Source organism: Uloborus diversus, chromosome 3 (assembly GCF_026930045.1).
Source record: "Uloborus diversus isolate 005 chromosome 3, Udiv.v.3.1, whole genome shotgun sequence".
In the NCBI taxonomy this organism is placed as follows: Eukaryota; Metazoa; Arthropoda; class Arachnida; order Araneae; family Uloboridae; genus Uloborus; species Uloborus diversus.
Genome location: NC_072733.1, coordinates 28,949,369 through 28,969,230, shown reverse-complemented (window position 1 = coordinate 28,969,230; position 19,862 = coordinate 28,949,369). Strand labels below are relative to the sequence as shown.

Sequence of the window (19,862 nt, the reverse complement as noted above, 5' to 3'; positions counted from 1 at the left end):
AAGAGCATGTCCCTCAATACACTGAATTCTCAGGCGAGAAAAAAACTTATTTCAAGCGTCATACCAATTCTTCAGCAAACCAAACCTTGCTACATGAATGTGAATAGCAATAATGAAAGTCCTCGAAGCTTGATTTTAGGAGAGAACAATAGTCAAACTCAGGATTCAAATTGTTCTGATCCTTTAAATGCTGTTAACAATATTGAAACGAAGCAATTGAACAGTTTTCCAGGACCAAAGGAAAAGCCTGGAATTGTAGTTCCCAATGCTGTTAGTCGTGTTAATAGTGAGGAAAGAGATCCGGGAATGCTTGACATTTTCGCAGAATATGATGATATCTTGCTAAATACAGTAGACAACGAGTGTGAGAAAGAAAAACATGAGGCAACTGCTTCTCCTTCACCCCTAGTTTTCAGCTATACACAAGGTAACTCAGTTACAAAAAAACGTCAAAACTGTCCTTCAAGTAAATTTTCTGAAGACAGTAAAACAGATTTATTTTCAGAGATTTTTCTGGAATCTGCTTCGTCAAAATCATTACCTAGTTCAGGAGGTACATCATCTGCAGAATTTGGGCCCGCTTGTGAAAGTGTAAGTGAAGTTGGTCAATCTGTAAATATTTCTTCTTTACTGGAGAGTTCATTTTCTAAAATAGAGAATATCACTAATACACAAGCAAACCAAAAGAAAAAAAACAGGATATTTTGTCGTTCATTTTCTGAATTTTCCAGTCAAACAGTTGCGAATCATTTAGCATTACCTTCTAACTGCAATAAGTTGCAGTCTAAGAACTTAGAAACACTTGACGTAATTATAGCTAGAAAAAAGGAAGATGATAGTGATGAGGAAGATTTTTTTGAAAAAACAGAAAATATTAAATCAATGCAATTATTAAAACCGCTGTCAAACTCGCAAAACATGACTTTTCAGGCACCCCATTGTACTTCCAGTCAAGAAGGAAAACTAACCTTTGCCAAAGGACTCGATTCTCAGGCGGATATTTTTTCTCCTTTGATCACCGAAACAGGAGTGAATAAAAAGCCAAAACCGCCTGTACCTCCAAAGCCACGTTTAAAATTAAAAGAACATGCTACCGATGCGTCGAAAACGCACTCAGATTGCGGTAACGGAAAAGAAAATCCTGCACTATTTCAAAAATGCCTTGACGAAATGTTTCACAAGCAAGTGGAAGTTAGCAGGTCACAAATGCACAAAGATGTAAAACTTTTTCAGAATGAAAAGGATAAAAGTAATGAGTTTCCGAAAGATATTGCAACCGAATGTGTACGGAAAGTGAAACATAATTTTCAAAGTAAAAGAAATGCAATTGAGTCAGGAGTACTTCAAAACTCTTTAAAGCAAGATATTGCAACGAGTGAAGCTATTACAAATGAAGAGAATGTAACGACTAGCGTTTCAACGGAGACTCCAACGATCATACATCCTCTCATGCCGGAGTATGAAACAACTTTACAAGACGTTGATGCAAACTCAAGCAACGTGTCACATTTTTTCAGGTAAAACAATTGGTGCATAAGTGTATAAAGATTTTTAGAAGAAAATTGAAAATGTACTGTTCAATATCACACGCTTAAACTTCGAGGAGAAGGGGGGGGGGAGTAACATAAATGCATTTAACTCTCGAATAGAATCCCTTTAAGCGGGGTTTGCTCGTTAAAAGCGAGTTAAGCTCCCATAGACTTAACATTGTACTAACCGAGTATTTCTGACTTCCTCGCTAAATCAGGGCTCGGTTCTAGTTAGATCAGGGCTCGTTATAACCCAGTCGACTGTATTCCGAATATATGAGCAAAAAATCATTCTGAGCAATTTTCAAAGTTTTATGGAAATAGTTCAACGTTTTCAGGGTTCTTTTCTGTGTTTAGTAGCTTTTGTACTTGTAAATTAGAGTGGGTCGAATTTAATTGAACATTGAAATGTCCTGCGGTATTTATTATTTCAGAGCCCACAAAATGGATGTGTGTCGTTCTTTAGAATAATGTGAGCAATATTTAGAGCTGTGACATTTCAAGCAAATATGTCGATTCTTGAAAACTAACCTATAACAAAATGAGATACATCTTGAGAAGTGAAACAATTTTGAATTATTATTCCTATCTATAATGCGCTAGACCAGAGATTCTCAACTATTAGTCCGACGACGGACTCACATCGGACCGCGGGAAAAAATTCCCTGTCTTCGGAGATATTTACCCATCTGTGTATAACATTTTCCCCTTTTCATATATTAATAGCAAAACCATTTTAAATGATTTACTTTCTTTAATTATGTGACCACAATTTATAATTTTCTATGCTCTTCTCAAACGTTCTTTCACTAAGGAGCTGTCGATATAGATGATGGCACACTTTTTCCCCCCACCATATTTGACCCCTTCTTCACTTTTTCACAAAGTGTCACACTTCATCTTACCCCCTCAACTCCCTTTGTCGTATGTCGCGCTATAATATATCGTCAGCACCATGCTAAACTAACGAATGTGAAAAAGCGAGAATCGCGTTTTTCAAATTCGATGGCTTGCCGTAGTACTCAAAGAGGGCTACCTACTGGTTCTAACAACTCCAAACCATAGTTTTACACTTAAACTTGTCTATAAAAATTAAACATTGAAAATAACTAAACGCATCAGGTGCGGAAAAATATTGTTTTGGCTTTCTTGAAAAGTGACAATTTTCATTCTTTAGTTTAGGATGGTGCTGACGATATAAATCAAATGTTTTTTTAAAATATGTGACTTCACACTTCTAGTTACCCCCTCGCTCTCCCTTTGTCACCCACTGACAAAATTTTACGAACTCGCTCCAACCTCAATTTGCATGTGCTCAATATAGAGTTACTCGGAGTATGGGGAAAATTGGAAATTTCGGAAGGAACAAACTATTACACAATTTTAAATGCGATTGTAACAATTCATGACAGAAAAAATAGATTTTCAAGTTGGGAAGAAAAAGTTCCAAATTAAATAGTAGATACGAAAAGAGACTTTAAAATACCTATAAGTTGATTTTAAATGAAGTTTAAAAATCTTTATCAAAAATTACTTAAGTAGAAATGTGTGTGAATTACATGTGGTTAAGTTTATATTTTTACTAATATGTAATAAGTGCAATGAACAAAGATTTAAATCATTGCTAAACAATTTGTATTATTTATGATATTGTAAGAATAATTCTATCTCTTTTTACTACCATAGCTTTAAAAGTCGAAATATTTATGAAAAGTAAATTGAAAATATTGTAAAATATATTTTATATCAATGAAAATACACTGGCGTGCAAAATAATAGAGTCATTTTTTTTTAAATTTTGTTTTAATCATAACTTACTCAGTTTAACTTTTTTTCATTAGAATGAAGATGAAGAATTGAAAAATAGTACTGAATTCAGTATAACAGTTCAATTAATTTTAATAAATAACGTCAGGAAAAAATTTGCAAATTGAATATTTTATCAATACGTGAAACCTGGACAGAAGTATAAGCTCAAAGAAAAAACCTTCTGGATTAAGGAAAAGTTTTTCTCAAATAAGTTATTTTAAAACCGAGATATGCATTAATGTTGCCATTAGTGATCGTTGGAAGCATTATTTTCCAAATTACTAACACATTAAAATACACTGTAGGACAAAATTATAAACTTAAAAAATTAAAAAATGTTAGCTTTTTTTGCTCGTAACTTAACACAGTTTAATGTTATTTTGTGAAAATAAATATAAATGGCTGAAAATATTGTCCTAAATTCAATATAACTCATAAATTTAATAAAACAATTAATGTAATTTTTAACAAATGGGCAAGTTTAATATCCTATATTTGTGTAAAACCTGGACAAAAATATGAAGACAAATGTAAAAATTCATTCATTACCGCAAAATTTTGTTCGAATGAGTTCATTTAAAGCCATAACATGAATGAATGTTGTAATTAGTGATCTTTAGTTGCTTCATTTTAAAAACAAATAAGAAACAATAACAATGTTAAGTAAAAATGCAAAATCTTATGAATGAAATTCTAAGTGTCTTTTTCTCCCTCATAAATGTGTTTAATAACTGGAAAGTAAAACATACAATTAATCTCATCTTTAAATATTGTCATTAATTGTATTATTTTACTTTTTAAAAATTACGTCAAACAATAAAATATGACTTAAAACAAAAAATTAGAAAATCGCTGTTTTCAATACAATTGTCACTTTTCCATTAAAAAAAAAAGTTCAAAGAAAACGGTTTTACTATACGATTTTATGATTAGAATGATTTGAGGTTTTAGATATGGTTTCTATCTTGTAGAGTCGTTAAATACTGTTCTCCGTATAATGAAGTTCGAAGGATTTTGAAATTTCTAGAGTTTTAACTGCTACATAAAAAGTGGCCAAAATTATGGCCTAAAGAGATGTTGATAAAAAAAAAAAAACAAAAAAAGAAAGAAGAAAATACCAAATTGCTGGCAAAATGCCCAATTCAGCGTATCCTCTCCCCCTCCTCCGCTCCTTGGGAGCATCTAACTAAAGCAGTAATTTGGCTTTGGATATTTTAAAACTCCAAAGGCTATAATTTTTTTTCCACTTGCCTTTCTGTAAATAATAATACTCCAGGCATTTCGGAGTCTGTTGCATTTCAAAGTCAGAATAGCAGTGTTTATCAACTCAACAAAAAAGAAAACACGCTTTTAAAAACCTTAAACAGTTCTGAAGGTAAAGTCAGACATTAAATGAGTTTTCCTTAAACAATATTTAAAAAAAATGGGAAAATGACTTTATTTACAGAAAAAAAGTTCACTAAATTTCTTTTCTTTTTTTTGAGACATTTTATCGTTTGGCAGAATTTACGAAAAATAAAATGACAGCTAATGACGATATCTAAATACGAGATTAACTGTTTGTTTTATATTCCTGCCATAAAAAGCATTTGTGAGAAGAGCACCAGAAATTTAGAATTTCATGCGGAAGATTTTTTTATTTTTCTTTCATATTTTTATTGTTTGTCATTAGTTTTGAAAAAAAAAAAAAAAAAAAAACTAACAATAACTAATTGCAACATTGCTTCATGTTATAACTTTAAATGGCCACATTCAACCAAAATTTTACTGTAATCCAGGAACTTCTAGGTTAGGCTGTATACTTTTGTCTAAGTTTCACGCAATGATAAGGTATTAAAGTTGCCAATTTCTTTTACTTATATTAATTGTTTCATTACCTTTGAATTTATAATTTTTTCCAGTTTTCGTGTAATGATTAGATATTAAAGCTGTGCATTTTTAATTAAGAAAGGGTGGCTCAAAGCGGGTAGGTCGACCAAAGCGGGTAGGCCTTCGTATGCCCCCCCTCCCATGGTGCATACGTATGTCGGGTTTACACGAACACCCCCGAGTTTTAATCAGTCACAACGAAGCAGCAGTGAAGCGGCATGGCGCAAATAGGATTAAAATTTAAAAAAAAAAATGATACATTTATAAAAAAAATGAAGTTTTGTAACTTGTGATTAGTCGAAGACCAGCTTATTTTTTTGAATGTCAATAGTATTACGTTATTCTGACACCATCCACCTACAAACTACAATAGTCATTTCGTTTGTTTCTTTTTTAAATTTAAGGTTATAATTATTGAAATAAAAAACGTGCCTTCGGGCAAAGCAGATTTTTCAAATGTTTGTAAAGTTTGATAATAAATAAATATTGGGTTTGAAATAATGCAAAAATCACTTTTTCTTTTGAAGTTTTGTGAACCCTGCTAGGAAATAAAACCGAAATTGTTGCGACAAAAATCCAAAAACTACAATTTTCGAGCGTTCTTCGAAAACCTACCCGATTTGGGACACCCTCCCCTACGTCAGTTTTTTAATTTAATTGATGCGTAATACTGAATTGGGAACTATTTTCTCAATCATTTGTCCTTAGTAAAAAATAAATAAATAAATAAAAAAATTAGTTAATTTCTGAACAAAACAAAATCAAAAACTTTTTAGTCTATAAGTTTGTCTACCAGTGTATTTTGTGCCAATCATACTCAAGCAACACGGCAACTGGCCAGATGAGGATACAGAAATACTTTTAGAGGGAGCATCGGAGAGTAAAAGCGGTTTCCCCTCATATAGAATTAATCATAACAAAGTTCACATGAAGTTCTTTTAAATTGTATTTCCGGAACCCTTAAGGCTCCTGAAATAAAACATACATTCAGAATATTTTACTTCAAGGTACAGAAATATTCTGAACTAATTTACTTCGAATGGGAATTTAAAACATTTTTTTATAACATCACCCAATTATAATAATAATGAGCGGGATTAATAAGACACATTATCATACATTATCATAATCAGGGTTCGACAAATCGTGGGGCCAGGTCGCTTGGGACACACAAAAAGAAACAAATGCCGTGGCAAATAGTTCTTTAACATGCAATGTTGCACTAATTTTTCGTTTCAATAAATGATAATGTATTTAGTACGTTAAAAATGTTCTTGGCTCCAAAGATTTTAGTTTTTTTTTTCGGTCTCCTGGTAAAGACAAAAACAATCGGGAAAAAACAGAAAATTTCGAAAAAAACGGAAAAAAGATTTTTTTCCGAAGGGGTTTATTCCTACTCCGGAAAAATTGAAAAAAGAATTTTTTTTAACTTTTCAGGTGGTTTTAATTGAAATTTTCAGCAAAAAGAGATTAGAAATTTCTCACACTTAAATTCTGCTGCAATTTCCTCCCCCCACTCCCTCCTTGTAGGTTGAAATACTGTCTAACTTTCATAATGCAAGTTGTTGTATGATAGTATAATTTGCATTTAGATAAAAAAAGATTTAATACTTTTTGCAAAAAAAAAAAAAAAAATTAAACAAATATCCTTAGTGACGAATTTACCACTCTTGTCTCTTTGGCCGTATAAAGTGGTGTGGAGTCAAATCGAAATGTCCAGTCTACATTGCTGTGCCGAAGGGCTTAGGTCCACAGAAATTTCTAAAATGTCCTTCTCGTACACTTTTTGATTCATTTTATGGCCCTCATTAACACAAAAAAAAAAAAAAAACCCACACAGTTTTTTTTTTTTTTTTGTCGCTTAAGCTGATTTTATCACAACGCCTGACTTTGGATTTTGGCGATATTTAACATTTTCTACACATCTGCTTGGCGTGTCTACAGGCTAAATCCTATTGTTCTGGAGGTTATGAGCTGGTTCAACTGTGAATCAGTGAAAGGTATCTCTTCCAGTGTGGACTTGCGGCCCGTCTCAAACGTTTCTGGCACCTTTGGAGTCATATGAATGGCTGAATTTTTTGGAACTCGTTAAAGTTCTGTTAGAGCTGTTTTTGCCCTTAGTCGCACTTATCGGTCACAAATTCCCATCTTATGAACGACTTGTCTCGTGGAAACCGTAGGATTTCATTGAACTCTCTTATGGATGACGTAACGATTAACTGAAATGTTCACTGTTCGTTTTTGCACACTTTCCGGACATTGACTATCATTTCCATGCCACTTGAAGCGGTACACCGCCTCAAAAGCTGTTTGCCGAGGCACAACAAGCAAACGAACTGTCGTTCTACTTCGTTAAACAGCTTCAGAAAAAGCAGGTCTATTGCTTAAAATTTTAAGAAAATCGAAAAACAATACATAAACTAGGAGATAGATTGCAAATTATTTTCTAATTAAGTGAGGGACAAAATTAAATAAGATATTCATTAAAATGAAATTACTATACTTCCACTCGATGATGCAATCTTTGTCCGAGTTATTTTGTTATCTTTTTTTTTCTTTTGCCGCACCCTGTATATTGCCGTGCTCAGCACAAAAGTGGAATCTGCAGTTGAACTGAAGCTCAACTGCATATTGTGATATTGTGTTATCTGATATTGCGTTTTGAAGTTTTGCTCTTTCATACATTTGATTCATTTCAGAATTTTTTTAAAAAATAGTTCCTGATCAAATGACCCTAAAACATTTTATTTATTAAGTAAAATACGAAATAGAGGAAAAAATCTCAGTTTTGTTCAAAAGTGCAGGTATGACTACTTTTACTACTGTGCTTAGCACGGCCGTATGAACAAACTAAAAACTCTAGTTTAAGTTTTGGATCAGCTTTAGAAACCATTACACAGTTTGTTTGGAGTTTCTGTTGGAAAGAAAAACCAATTTAGTTTTGATTTGGACTCAGAATGGATTGGAAAAAATCAAAACGCAATAGCTTTCATTTTCAGACGGTAAAGTTACATTGTAAGGATGGGAAATCATACTTATTTTTCGCTCAAATAATATCAATCATGTTTGAAAGTCAAAACTTATAACTCTTATTTCAAACTTCAAATTGAATCTAAAATAGATATGTCGTTGTTATGATTAGACACACCTTATCCAATATTATTGGTTGAACGACGACTTGACTTATTTCTGGTGTTTGACCAAGAAAGCTCTCTGTTATAAAGCAAAAAAGTTTTTTTTTCCAATTAAACTTACTAATTAATTAATGTGTATTTCTGTCAAGCAAAAAATGAAAATGCGTGGATCGCATATAATTTTTAATGCTTAACCCTTTATATGTTCCAAGAAACGCAGGGCTAATCAGAGAAAACTTATTTTTATTCATAAAAAATCAATTTTTCCATCTTTTCCAATTTTTCCCGAAAAAATCCGGTAAAAAACCGGTTTTTTTCAGCATTTCAAAATTTCCGGAAATTTTACATCTCTAGTCTCTGGTCATAATGATTGTAACATGTGAACGAACTAGCTTATGAAAGAGACCCATAGTCTCATGCTAACTGATCTCTGACTCCGATATTACTCCTGCAACAAACAAGGGATTTTTTTCAAGTATGTTTTGTGATATTTTTAAAAATAGAAGTTTTAAAATCTTCATACACGTTATGGAGAAATGAGTTAAAAATCATTTAACGGGATAATTAAATTATTTTTATCCTTTTGTGAAGAGCACGTGTCCCCAGTTCACCTTCCCCCTAAAATCTGCTCCTGTCTCCGGTGTGAATCCTTAAAACATTACAATAATAATAGTTTTCTGAAAAAGCGCATTGAAAAGAAAGACAATGAAACAAAAAATACAACGGCATCAAAGAAGAATTGAAAATCCCCCAAAACGAAGACGTTTCAAAATTCCCTATTTCAAAGCGAAGGGGTGAAAAACAGGTAATTTTCAGCAGATCCATTTCTACGACTTTTCCAACAAGTCTTGCCCAGAAGTACTGTTTGACCATGGCTAGCGGATGGGAGAAGGATACCCACGTCGGGGGGGGGGGGGGGCATCCCGCGAAGGTGTCTTGCGTTTTCTGGGTCCTGTTTGGAAACGGGATCCAGTACATGGTAGCAGAGATCGGTACAGGTATATGATTACTTCGACTTAACTGTTAATTCTTTCACTTGAAAATTAATATCGGAACATCTTTCCGTTGCATTCCGGCATGGGGTGAATACTGCAGTAGGTAACTACAATTTAGCTGTTTGGAGGAAAACTCAACAAAGTTTTTTTTTTCCCTCGTTTTTTGGAAAATGTGAAGACTTAATTAAATATTATGTTATTTTTATGTTACTGCATTTAAAAAAAAAAGAAAATTGAAGTTGAAGTCGAAGTATTTTGTTTTTCTTTTCGAACAAACCAAACTTTCAACCAAAGTGGAAAAGTCTCTTTTTTCAAGTTTGTAGTTATGTAATTGTAGTACTCACCCTACGATACATATGTTGCTTTGAAAGATCAGATTTGGTGAACGTCAACATTCAACGGTTAATGTATAAAAATGTAAATAAATATATAGTCGGTCTTTCTCCGGTGTATTTGCTCTGCGATTGCTGACATTCGCTGACGAGTGTAAACATTTACCAGATTTGATCTTTCACAGTCTATTTCACTTTTTAAAAAAATCATTTTGGTTTTTTACAGTATATATATATATCTAACTGCTTACCCATATTTTGTATATAGAAGTCAAATAAACTTCCATGTTGCTTTAATGTCATGGCAAATGATTTTCTTCACGCAAACTGAAATTTACAACAATATTAAAACTACTGTTTTTACGACTGAAAAAAAAAAAAAATTATTTTGATTATAAAAATGGAAAATGTTAGTTTCCCTTATTCAATTTTTTAAATTGAGTCATTTATTTAGTTTTAGTTCTAAATCTGTATCAATCAGCCGAAACGAAGAGATGAATGATGTACCACGACGGAGAAAAGTAAGAAATAAAATTTTTAATAACCAGTACAAAAACTGTTCAAATATTAATGCGCAGCTTGTGTACCGTATTTTTCTGCTTTTTTGTGCTATCGATGAATAATATACCTGATGTAAAGCTACATTATAAACTTGTTTTAAATTTAAACTTTTTTCTCAGCTTAGATCTGAAAGTTTGTTCTCCTTTAATTTCAGGTTGTAAGTTTCTCTGAAAGTATAGAAAATATCTTAGATGCACCTTCTTGGGGTAAGTTAAATTGAATCTAACACAAAAAAAACTTCCTATTATTTTGAGATTTATTTGTGCAATCCATTGATTAAAGTTAAGAAAATTATTTCATAATATTATTCCTTTTCTCAAATGAAAAAAGCAGCTTATGGAAAACTTTGTTTTTTGATTGTTGTTTGATTTTAACTTCTTCAATATTTTTACTTAAATTTTGAATTAATTTATTTTAATGTCTCCATTTTATATTACTCTTATTATTTTAATGTTTTACAATCCCTATATTGCTATTATTTAGAGAATAATTTGTGCATTCCATTGATTTAAGTTAAGAAAATTATTTCGTAATATTATTCTTTTTCTCAAATGAAAAAAAAGCAGCTTATGGAAACAAATTTACTTTAGTTTTTTTTTTATTGTTGTTTGATTTTAAATACTTTAATAATTTTACTTAAATTTTGAATTAAGTTATTTTAATGTTTCAATTTAATGTTACTCTTATTATTTTAATGTTTTATAATCAGTATAATGCTATTATTTAGAGAATAATTTGTGCGATCCATTCATTAAAGTTCAGAAACTTATTTCGTAATATTATTCCTTTTCTCAAATGAAAAAAGCAGTGTATGGAAACAAATTTACTTTCGTTTTTTTTATTGTTGCTTGATTTTAAATAATTTAAAAATTTTACTTAAGTTTTGAATTAAGTTATTTTAATATTTCAATTTCATGTTACTCTTATTATTTTAATGTTTTATAATCACTATATTGCTATTATTTAGAAAATAATTTGTGCGATCCATTGATTAATGTTCAGAAAATTATTTCGTAATATTATTCCTTTTCTCAAATGAAAAAAAGCAGCTTATGGAAACAAATTTACTTTTGTTTTTTATTGTTGCTTGATTTTAAATACACTTTAATAATTTTACTTAAATTTTGAATTAAGTTATTTTAATGTTTCAATTTAATGTTACTCTTATTATTTTAATGTTTTATAATCACTATATTGCTATTATTTAGAGAATAATTTGTGCAATCCATTGATTAAAGTTAAGAAAATTATTTTGTAATATTATTCTTTTTTTCAAATGAAAAAAATTGCTTATGGAAACAAATTTACTTTGTTTTTTGATTGTTGTTTGGTTTTAACTACTGCAATATTTTTACTAAAATTTTGAATTAATGTATTTTAATGTTTCAATTTTATATTACTCTAATTATTTTACTGTTTTACAATCACTATATTGCTATTATTTAGAGAATAATTTATGCAATTCATTGATTAAAGTTAAGGAAATTATTCTGTAATATTATTCCTTTTCTCAAGTGAAAAAAGCAGCTTATGGAAAACTTTGTTTTTTGATTGTTGTTTGATTTTAACTACTTCAATATTTTTACTTAAATTTTGAATTACTTTATTTTACTGTTTCCATTTTATATTATTTTAATGTTTTGCAACCCCTATATTGCTATATTGCTATTATTCAGAGAATAATTTGTGCATTCCATTGATTAAAGTTAAGGAAATTATTTCGTAATATTATTCCTTTTCTGAAATGAAAAAAAAAAAGGCTTATGGAAACCAATTTAGTTTGTTTTTTATTGTTGCTTGATTTTAACTATTTTAATAATTTTACTTAAATTTTGAATTATGTTATTTTAATGTTTCAATTTAATATTACTCTTATTATTTTAATGTTTTATAATCACTATATTGCTATTATTTAGAGAAAAATTTGTGCAATCCATTGATTAAAGTTAAGAAAATTATTTTGTAATATTATTCCTTTTTTCAAATGAAAAAAGTAGCTTATGGAAACAAATTTACTTCGTTTTCTGATTGTTATTTGATTTTAACTACTTCAATAAATTTACTTGAATTTTGAATTAATTTATTGAAATCTTTCAGTTTAATATTACTTTAATTGTTTTAATGTTTTATAATCACTTATCAAAATTGACCGTGTCTGATACAGGCAATCTTGTATCTCACGTTATTTTATTTCCATTGCCCATATGCGATCCGTTCGGTTAAAAATAGATAGGTTACATTATAATTAAATATATGTATCATAGAAAGTACCACTTTGCAGCATTTTTTATATTTATTTATTTATTCATATTTATTTATGTGTGTGTGTCTAAACGTAGTGCATTTTGATGATTAGCAATAAGATTGTTAAGAATTCTGTGTTAAAAAGCACATATTTGGAGTAGAGAAGATTTTATCGATTTTTATTGCGTTTATTAGCATTGAAGTAAACAATTTGTCATAAACTAATTTACGTATACGAAGGATTTTTGCTACTTGTTTGGAAAAAGTTATCTGATAAAGGAGCGTGGATAGGGGGTGCGGGAAGATGAACTTCATTTACTGAAAAAGTAATGTATCCCCTCGTCAAGATTTTGTATAATTTTCATGACCCCTCGATGAAATCTTGAATAATCTCGTACCCCTCTCGCCTCCCTTACATTGTAAGGTACCGACGCTTCAAACTGTTACAAATCAGCCTACAACTGCTTCGAAATATTTTCATTTACTTTGTGTGCTTAATAACCATAGTATTGACAGTATTGACTAGAGGTGTACTGAATATCACATTTTGCTGAACACCAAATGTTCCGTTACAACTCAAAACCGAATATTCGGCCGAATACCGAATGTTTTTTTTTTTTTTTTTAACTCTAAAATTGAGAGTAAACGTCTGTTTTCGAAAGCGCGGGGAATTTTTATGAACCAAAATGCAATAGGCTGTTTTTTTTTTTAACTGCATACTGTCCAAAAAATATTAGCAGTTGACTTCACATATTTACGAAAACTTAATACATACTATGTTTTCCCCCTAATTTCTGTTTCGTATTTAAATGTGTTGGCACTTGTGAGGTTCAAGGTTATCTGATATACGTATAACATGATACATATCCAATATTTATTTTGAACATATGGTATTGCGATCTTTATTTTTTGAACTATGATACTTGCAATTTACAAATTATATGCATTAATCACATTAATATTATTCATGTTTTATTAAAAATAATCAAAAAGCAATACACTGTATTTGTATGATTTATTAATTAGGATAATGTAATAATCTAATATTCTTTTTTTAATTTATATAAATAAAATTATTAGTAATGTTACTATTTTAATAAAGATTAAAAATGTCTAGTTGAAAATTAAAAGTTGGTTAGAAAAAAGGAAAATGTCGCGTGGTTGTGCACTGACTAATGCATTTTGTTTTAATTTTGTAAAAGTAGCTGACTAAAAGAAAAATTTGTATAGCAGTTAATGCTTAACTCAGTTGAAATATATAAAAATTTATAGTGCAATATTAAATCTAAAATACATATAAACATTACACACTACAGTAATATATATGCAATCAGTTTTACAGAGACTATGAATATAATAGTCAATGTTCAAAATAATAGCCAGTATCAGTTAATGCTATGGTATTGTATTTTTATGAATAAAATTGTAAATATCATTCATAAAAATATAGCATTTCAAGCGCATAAATTTTTACACCAAATGTACATCTATACTAATCATATAAAGCTGAAGAGTTTGTTTGTTTGTTTGAACGCGTTAATCTCAGAAACTATTGGTTCGAATTGAAAAATTCTTTTTGTGTTGAGTAGTCCATTTATTGAGGAAGGCTACAGGATATTCTTTTTAAAGAATCAGATTGACCGAAATAATTGCAAATTAAATGTTTAATTAATTGTTTTGTTCTATGAATTCTTAATAAATGGCGGGGTAAGTTTAGTTCTATGAATTCGTAGTAGATGGCGGGGTAAGGCTCATTCCCCGTTCAGGCTCAGACGCGTGGCACTATTGTGGGATGTTGTGGTCAGCGAATTGATTTTTTGATTGCGTTTTTTTTTTTCGATCCCCTATTTTTTGAGTGATAACTTCTTATGGGAGGGTAAACCGTTTTGTGACATAACGCGCGTAACGGCGCAACTCTCGTCTGGCATTCCTTTCGTTCGCGCATACGACAAAAGCGCGCATGGTCGCTGAAATTTTATTTCTTTACTCTTTGGGTCACCTTTAAGCGATAGTAGAAAAAGTAATGAAACTAACAGAAGATGGACGATCGTCGCATCATAACGCACTCTCATAACGAAAGGTGAGTCTAATAATACAATATAATACCAATAACATTGTAAACAATATATATTCAAAACAGCATTTAATCTTTAAATTTATTTTCAAAACAAAAATATTTTTGCAATTAGTTATACTAAAAAAATATATCGCTTCATTTAGGGTTTTGAACTGTGATAATGTGTACATATTTTAAACGAACTTCATCCCTGCAGACTCCGCAATGCAGGGGTTGTGGACGGCCAAGAAAACAAAAAATAATAAACAAACATTTATTTTGTGCATCACAGAATAAAATCTAAACTGACTTTAAAACAATCACTCGTTAAAAATTTAGTTATTTGGGGGGGGGGGGGGAGGGATCCAATAAAGTGTGCGGTTAGGGTCCCTGGTGATTTTTGTAGAAAAGTGGGGGGGGGGGGGCAAAAATGATGATACTGAAATTATTCCATCTTTTAAACGTATTGTGCAATTAAAGCGTCAAAATATAAGAGCAGGAGGCGTAGCAAGTTATCAGAATGATCTTGATTGCATAAATATTGTCGCTCCAAACATAGGATTACACGTTAATAATGATACAAGCTTTAATACGGCACCACAAAACGATATTGGTGAAATGTGAATAGTGGAATGTCTCAATGAAGCAAAGAAACAAATTATTATTGCCAACATATATATATCTCCAAACAAAAGTGTTTCAAGTATTGTTCAATTTATTCATAAACAGCTTTTAAATTATACACAAGAAGGTTCTGCTTTAGTTAATGAAGATTATTATGCAATTCCTTTAATTTCAACCGCAGATTTTAACGTTAATTTTGCTTCTGATCGAGCTAAAAATTTACTATCGTTTGTACAATCCTAATTACAATTACAAATGATTAATAAGCCAGAAGAAGCCACTACAAGTCACGGAACTGTACTTGATGCAGTATTTGCAACATTTTTAGATAACATACAATGTAAAAATTTCGTTGCTTATTATAGCTACCATAAGCCAATTGTTACTTTATAGGATTAAAAAATGATAATAACTTAATCCTATGAAAGTTATCACTTATGCCGAGCGTCCCGTGTTATTTCAGAAGTCGAAATCCTATGGTTTTTTATGTACGGCCATAAGTTTTGGCAATGTTTCGTCCAATACTTCAGTCGCTAGAGGGCTCTAAACACCTCTCTTATAACCACGAATATTTTTTTCCATAAAGATGTTTGTGTGTGTGAACTGAAGAACAGGTTCTAGGTAGCTTTGTAAGTAGCATATATTATATTTCCATGGCTGTTTTTCGCTGTACACTTTACACTATCTTGTATAATAAATATACAGGGTTGCGACATTTTATTTCCTTGTTTCTGTACGTTTGTAATACAGTGTTTCTATCCTCGTTGAAATCACTTTCCGATATGAAGGTGAAAGAAAATTAGATTTATAGCTTCGTTTTTAAACGCAAATATAGCTAGTTTGAGAATTTTTGTTCTATTTTGAAATAATATGTAGAAAGAGAAGTATCTTGTACTTGAAGTATCTTGAAGTATCTCTAGAAGTACCTCTAGAATTATCTTGTACTCTTGTAATAAAAATGCATAAAATATGTGCTTAAAATTTGTAAATACAATTAGTGCTTTATTTTATTTTGCAGTTCCTCCTCGTCCGCCTTTACCTCAAAGGACGCACAGATCTCTGTCCTGCTCGAGCTTAGTTAAATCATTCCAAGAGTTTTCTCTTGGAAAGAAGACTAAAATTACAGCAAAGACTTCAACTGACTTAAATCAAGGTTCAACCGAGGAAGATTGTAAGTATATAATTAACACCGAAAAAAAAATCTGTTGCCAAAAAAGAACAATGTACGCACCCAGAAAAAAATGAACCACTGCTAAGACTCTAATCATTTGCATCGTGCTTGCTTATACATGAGCACAAAGTCAGTGGATAAGAATTTTTTTGACTTGTAACCAGAAGAATCAGTAAAAAAAAGTCAAATTTCAATAACTTGTAAAAGGAACCTTGCTAACTGTACAATTCAATACTCGAGGGTTCAAGAAGTCTATTAAATCATTAAAATATGGGTAGGAAATGTTGACTTTTGGACTGTTTGTGAGCTAAGTAATCATGTCTCCTTTTACTCTATAGACTAGAGAGCAAATGGAAACAACCCATTTATTTTCCCATATTCTTGATGATGGTAGAAAATTTTCACTATATACACTCAGTTTAAAAGCTTAAGACGTTCCACACAACAATACTAAATCTGTGGGCTGTAGGTCGCATGGACCCATTTTAATAACCCAAATGTTATCTCAAAGCATTTAAAGAGAAAAAAACATGCAAAAAATTAACTTTTGCCCAGAATTTTTGTAAAATGCACATAACAGTAAAATTTACATCAAATTTTTATTTTATAAAGCAATAGGAAGAGTGAAAAACTCAGCGCTTTCCATAGACCCCTGAGTACAATATTTATGAGGTAAATGGAAACACTTAAATCTAGAGATGAAAACAGTCGGAAAAAACCGGAAAATTTCGGAAATAAACGGAAAAAAAAAACGTTTTTTTTTCCGAAGAAGTAAATTTCCACTAAGGAAAAATTGAAAAAATTAATTTTTTCAACTTTTTAGGAAGTTTTAATTAAAGTTATAAGCAAAAAGTGATTAGAAATTTCTCATACTTAAATTCTGATCCATTTTCCTCTCTCCACCTCCTCCTTGTATGTTAAAATACTGTCTAACTTTGATAATGTAAGTTGTTGTATGATAACCTAATTTGCATGTCGATGAAAAAACATTCAATACTTTTTCAAAAAAAAAAAAATATATATATGTATAATAATAAATAAATAAATAAATAAAAACCAATATCCTAAGTGAAGAACTTATTTTCCTTCTTTATAAAACAAACAAGCATAACTTAAATCACAGAACTATGTTTCTGCTGACTGTGAACCAAATGTACAGGGTGCGGCAAAAAAAAAAAAAAAAAACGCGCAAGAAATTTTCTATGTAATTTTATTAAAAATAAATGAACGAAACACAAAAAATAACGATATAAGAAGACCTTTAGCAATCAATAAATTAATTGGTTTCAAAATGGCCGCCTTTTGAAGTAATACAGAGGTGTAACTGCTTACTGAAATTTTCATTCAGGGGCCGGGCTACAAGTCCTTTAATAAATCATGTTCCCTATAAAGCAATTGGTTCGGAGAGTCCAAACTCTCCGAACCAACCGTAGTTTAGAGTAGATTTTTGACTCAAGTAGGACAAGTGATTTTTGACTAGTGTAGGTCATACAGTGTAATAAATGGGATTCAGGTCTATCGAGTAGAGCGCCCACTCTAGAGATAATATCATGTAAAACAATGCACCTTTTGCACTACTCCTGTCTTTTTGGCCGTATGAACTGTTGTAGAGTTTAATTGAAATGTCCAGTCTACATTGCTGCTCTAAAGTGCTCTTAGGTCCAGAGAATTATAACGGTTTCTAAAATGTCCTTCTGGTACACTTTTTGATTCATTTCATGGCCTTCATTCACAAAAAAACCAGAGATTTTTTGTCGCTTGTGCTAATTCCATCACAGACAAAAGCCTGACTTCGGATTTTGGTGATGTTTAACGCTTTCTATGGTTCACACCATTCATGGAGTGTCTACAGACCAAATCCTATTTTTCTGGGGATTACGAGCTAGTTGAACGGCAAGTCAGTGAAAGGTATCACTTCCAGCGTGGACTTGCGGCCCGTCTCAAACGTTTCTGGCATCTTTGGAGTCATACGAATGCCTGAACTTTTTGGAACTCGTAAAACTTCTGTATGAGCAGTTTTTGCCCTTAGTCTCACTTGTCGACATATCGGTCACAAATTCTCATCTTACGAACAACTTCTCTTGTGGAAACCAAAGGTTTCATTGAACTCACTTTTGGATGACCTGACGATTAACTGTTCACTATTCTTTTTTGTACACTTTCCAACATCCGGTATCATTTCCAAGCCACTTGAAGTGGTATACTGCATCAAAAAATGTTTGCCGAGGCACAAAAAGCAAACGAACTGCTGTTGTACTTGGTTAAACAACTTTAAAATAGCAGTTCTTTTGCTTAAAATTGTCAGAAAGCCAAAAAACAATACATAAACTAGAAGATATGCAAAAATAAATAAGACACTCATTAAAATGAAATTACTTTACTTGCATTCGATGATGAAATCTTTTTCCGAGTTTTTTTTTTTTTTTTTTTTTTTTTGCCGCATTCTGTATATTGCCGTGCTTACAGACACAAAAGTGGAACTTGCAGTTAAGCTCAAGCTCAGATATGGTGCTTTAAAGTTTGACTCTACCGTATATTTGGTTCAGATGCCTTTTTTTTTCAGAATTAAAAAAAAAAAAGTTCCTGATCAAATGACACTAAAACATTTTATTTATTAAGTAAAACTCGAAACAGAGAAAAATTTGGTTGTAATAGCTCAGTTTTGTTCAAAATTGCAGGTGTGACTACTTTTACTACTGTGCTTAGCACGGCCGTATGAATAAACTGAAATTCCAGTTTAAGTTTTGGTTCAGCTTTAGAAACCATTGCGTAGTTTTGATTTGGGGTTTCTGTTGGAAAGAAAAAGAAAAACCAAGTTAGTTTTGATTTGGACTTATACTGGACGGGAAAAAATCAAAACTCAATAGCTTTCATTTTCAGACAGTAAAGTAACATTGTAAGGAATTGAAATCATACTTATTTTTCTTTCAAACAATATTCATCATGTTTGAAAGTCAAAAATTACAATTGTTATTTCATTTTTCAATGGCAATCTAAAATAGAAAATGTAATTATTATAATGAGACACACCTTACTCAAAATTATTGGTTGAACAACGACTTGATTTTTTTCTGATATTTGACCAAAAAAACTCTTAGTTATAAAAGAAAGTTTTTTTTTTCTAATTAAACTTACCTTTATGTGTATTTCTATCAAGCAGAAAAAAAGATGTGTGGATTGCACATATTTTTTATGCTTAACTCTTTCTATGTTCCAAGAAACACAGAGCTATTAAGAAACCCTATTTTTATTTATAAAAAAATCAATTTTTCCATTTTTTCCAATTTTTCCCGAAAAAACCCGGTAAAAACCGGTTTTTTTTCCACCACTTCAAAATTTCCGGAAATTTTACATCTCTTGTTAAATCTCACATCAAAAATACTTGGGAAGTTGAAATTCCAAAATAAATGTCTTCACAATCCTCGACATGGTGTGTAAAACATGTTGAAACCAAATACTTTCAAATCTGTAGACTTGCTGAAGAAGAAAATGTAAGATCACTAAATTTAATTTTTTTCATTTTTTTATTTTTACAGTG

General features: G+C 30.9%; 1 protein-coding gene across 1 annotated transcript in view; it reads left to right on the top strand.

The window, feature by feature from the left end:
• The first annotated feature begins 670 nt into the window (after nucleotides 1-670).
• The window catches only part of LOC129218387 (uncharacterized), an 83,909-nt gene continuing 64,717 nt past the window's right edge, over nucleotides 671-19,862 (top strand). The window contains exons 1-4 of the mRNA XM_054852633.1: nucleotides 671-1,517; nucleotides 10,123-10,189; nucleotides 10,384-10,435; nucleotides 16,172-16,324. Of these exons, the coding sequence (XP_054708608.1) occupies nucleotides 883-1,517; nucleotides 10,123-10,189; nucleotides 10,384-10,435; nucleotides 16,172-16,324 (907 nt within the window). The 5' untranslated portion in view covers nucleotides 671-882. The remainder of the gene's footprint in view (nucleotides 1,518-10,122; nucleotides 10,190-10,383; nucleotides 10,436-16,171; nucleotides 16,325-19,862) is intronic.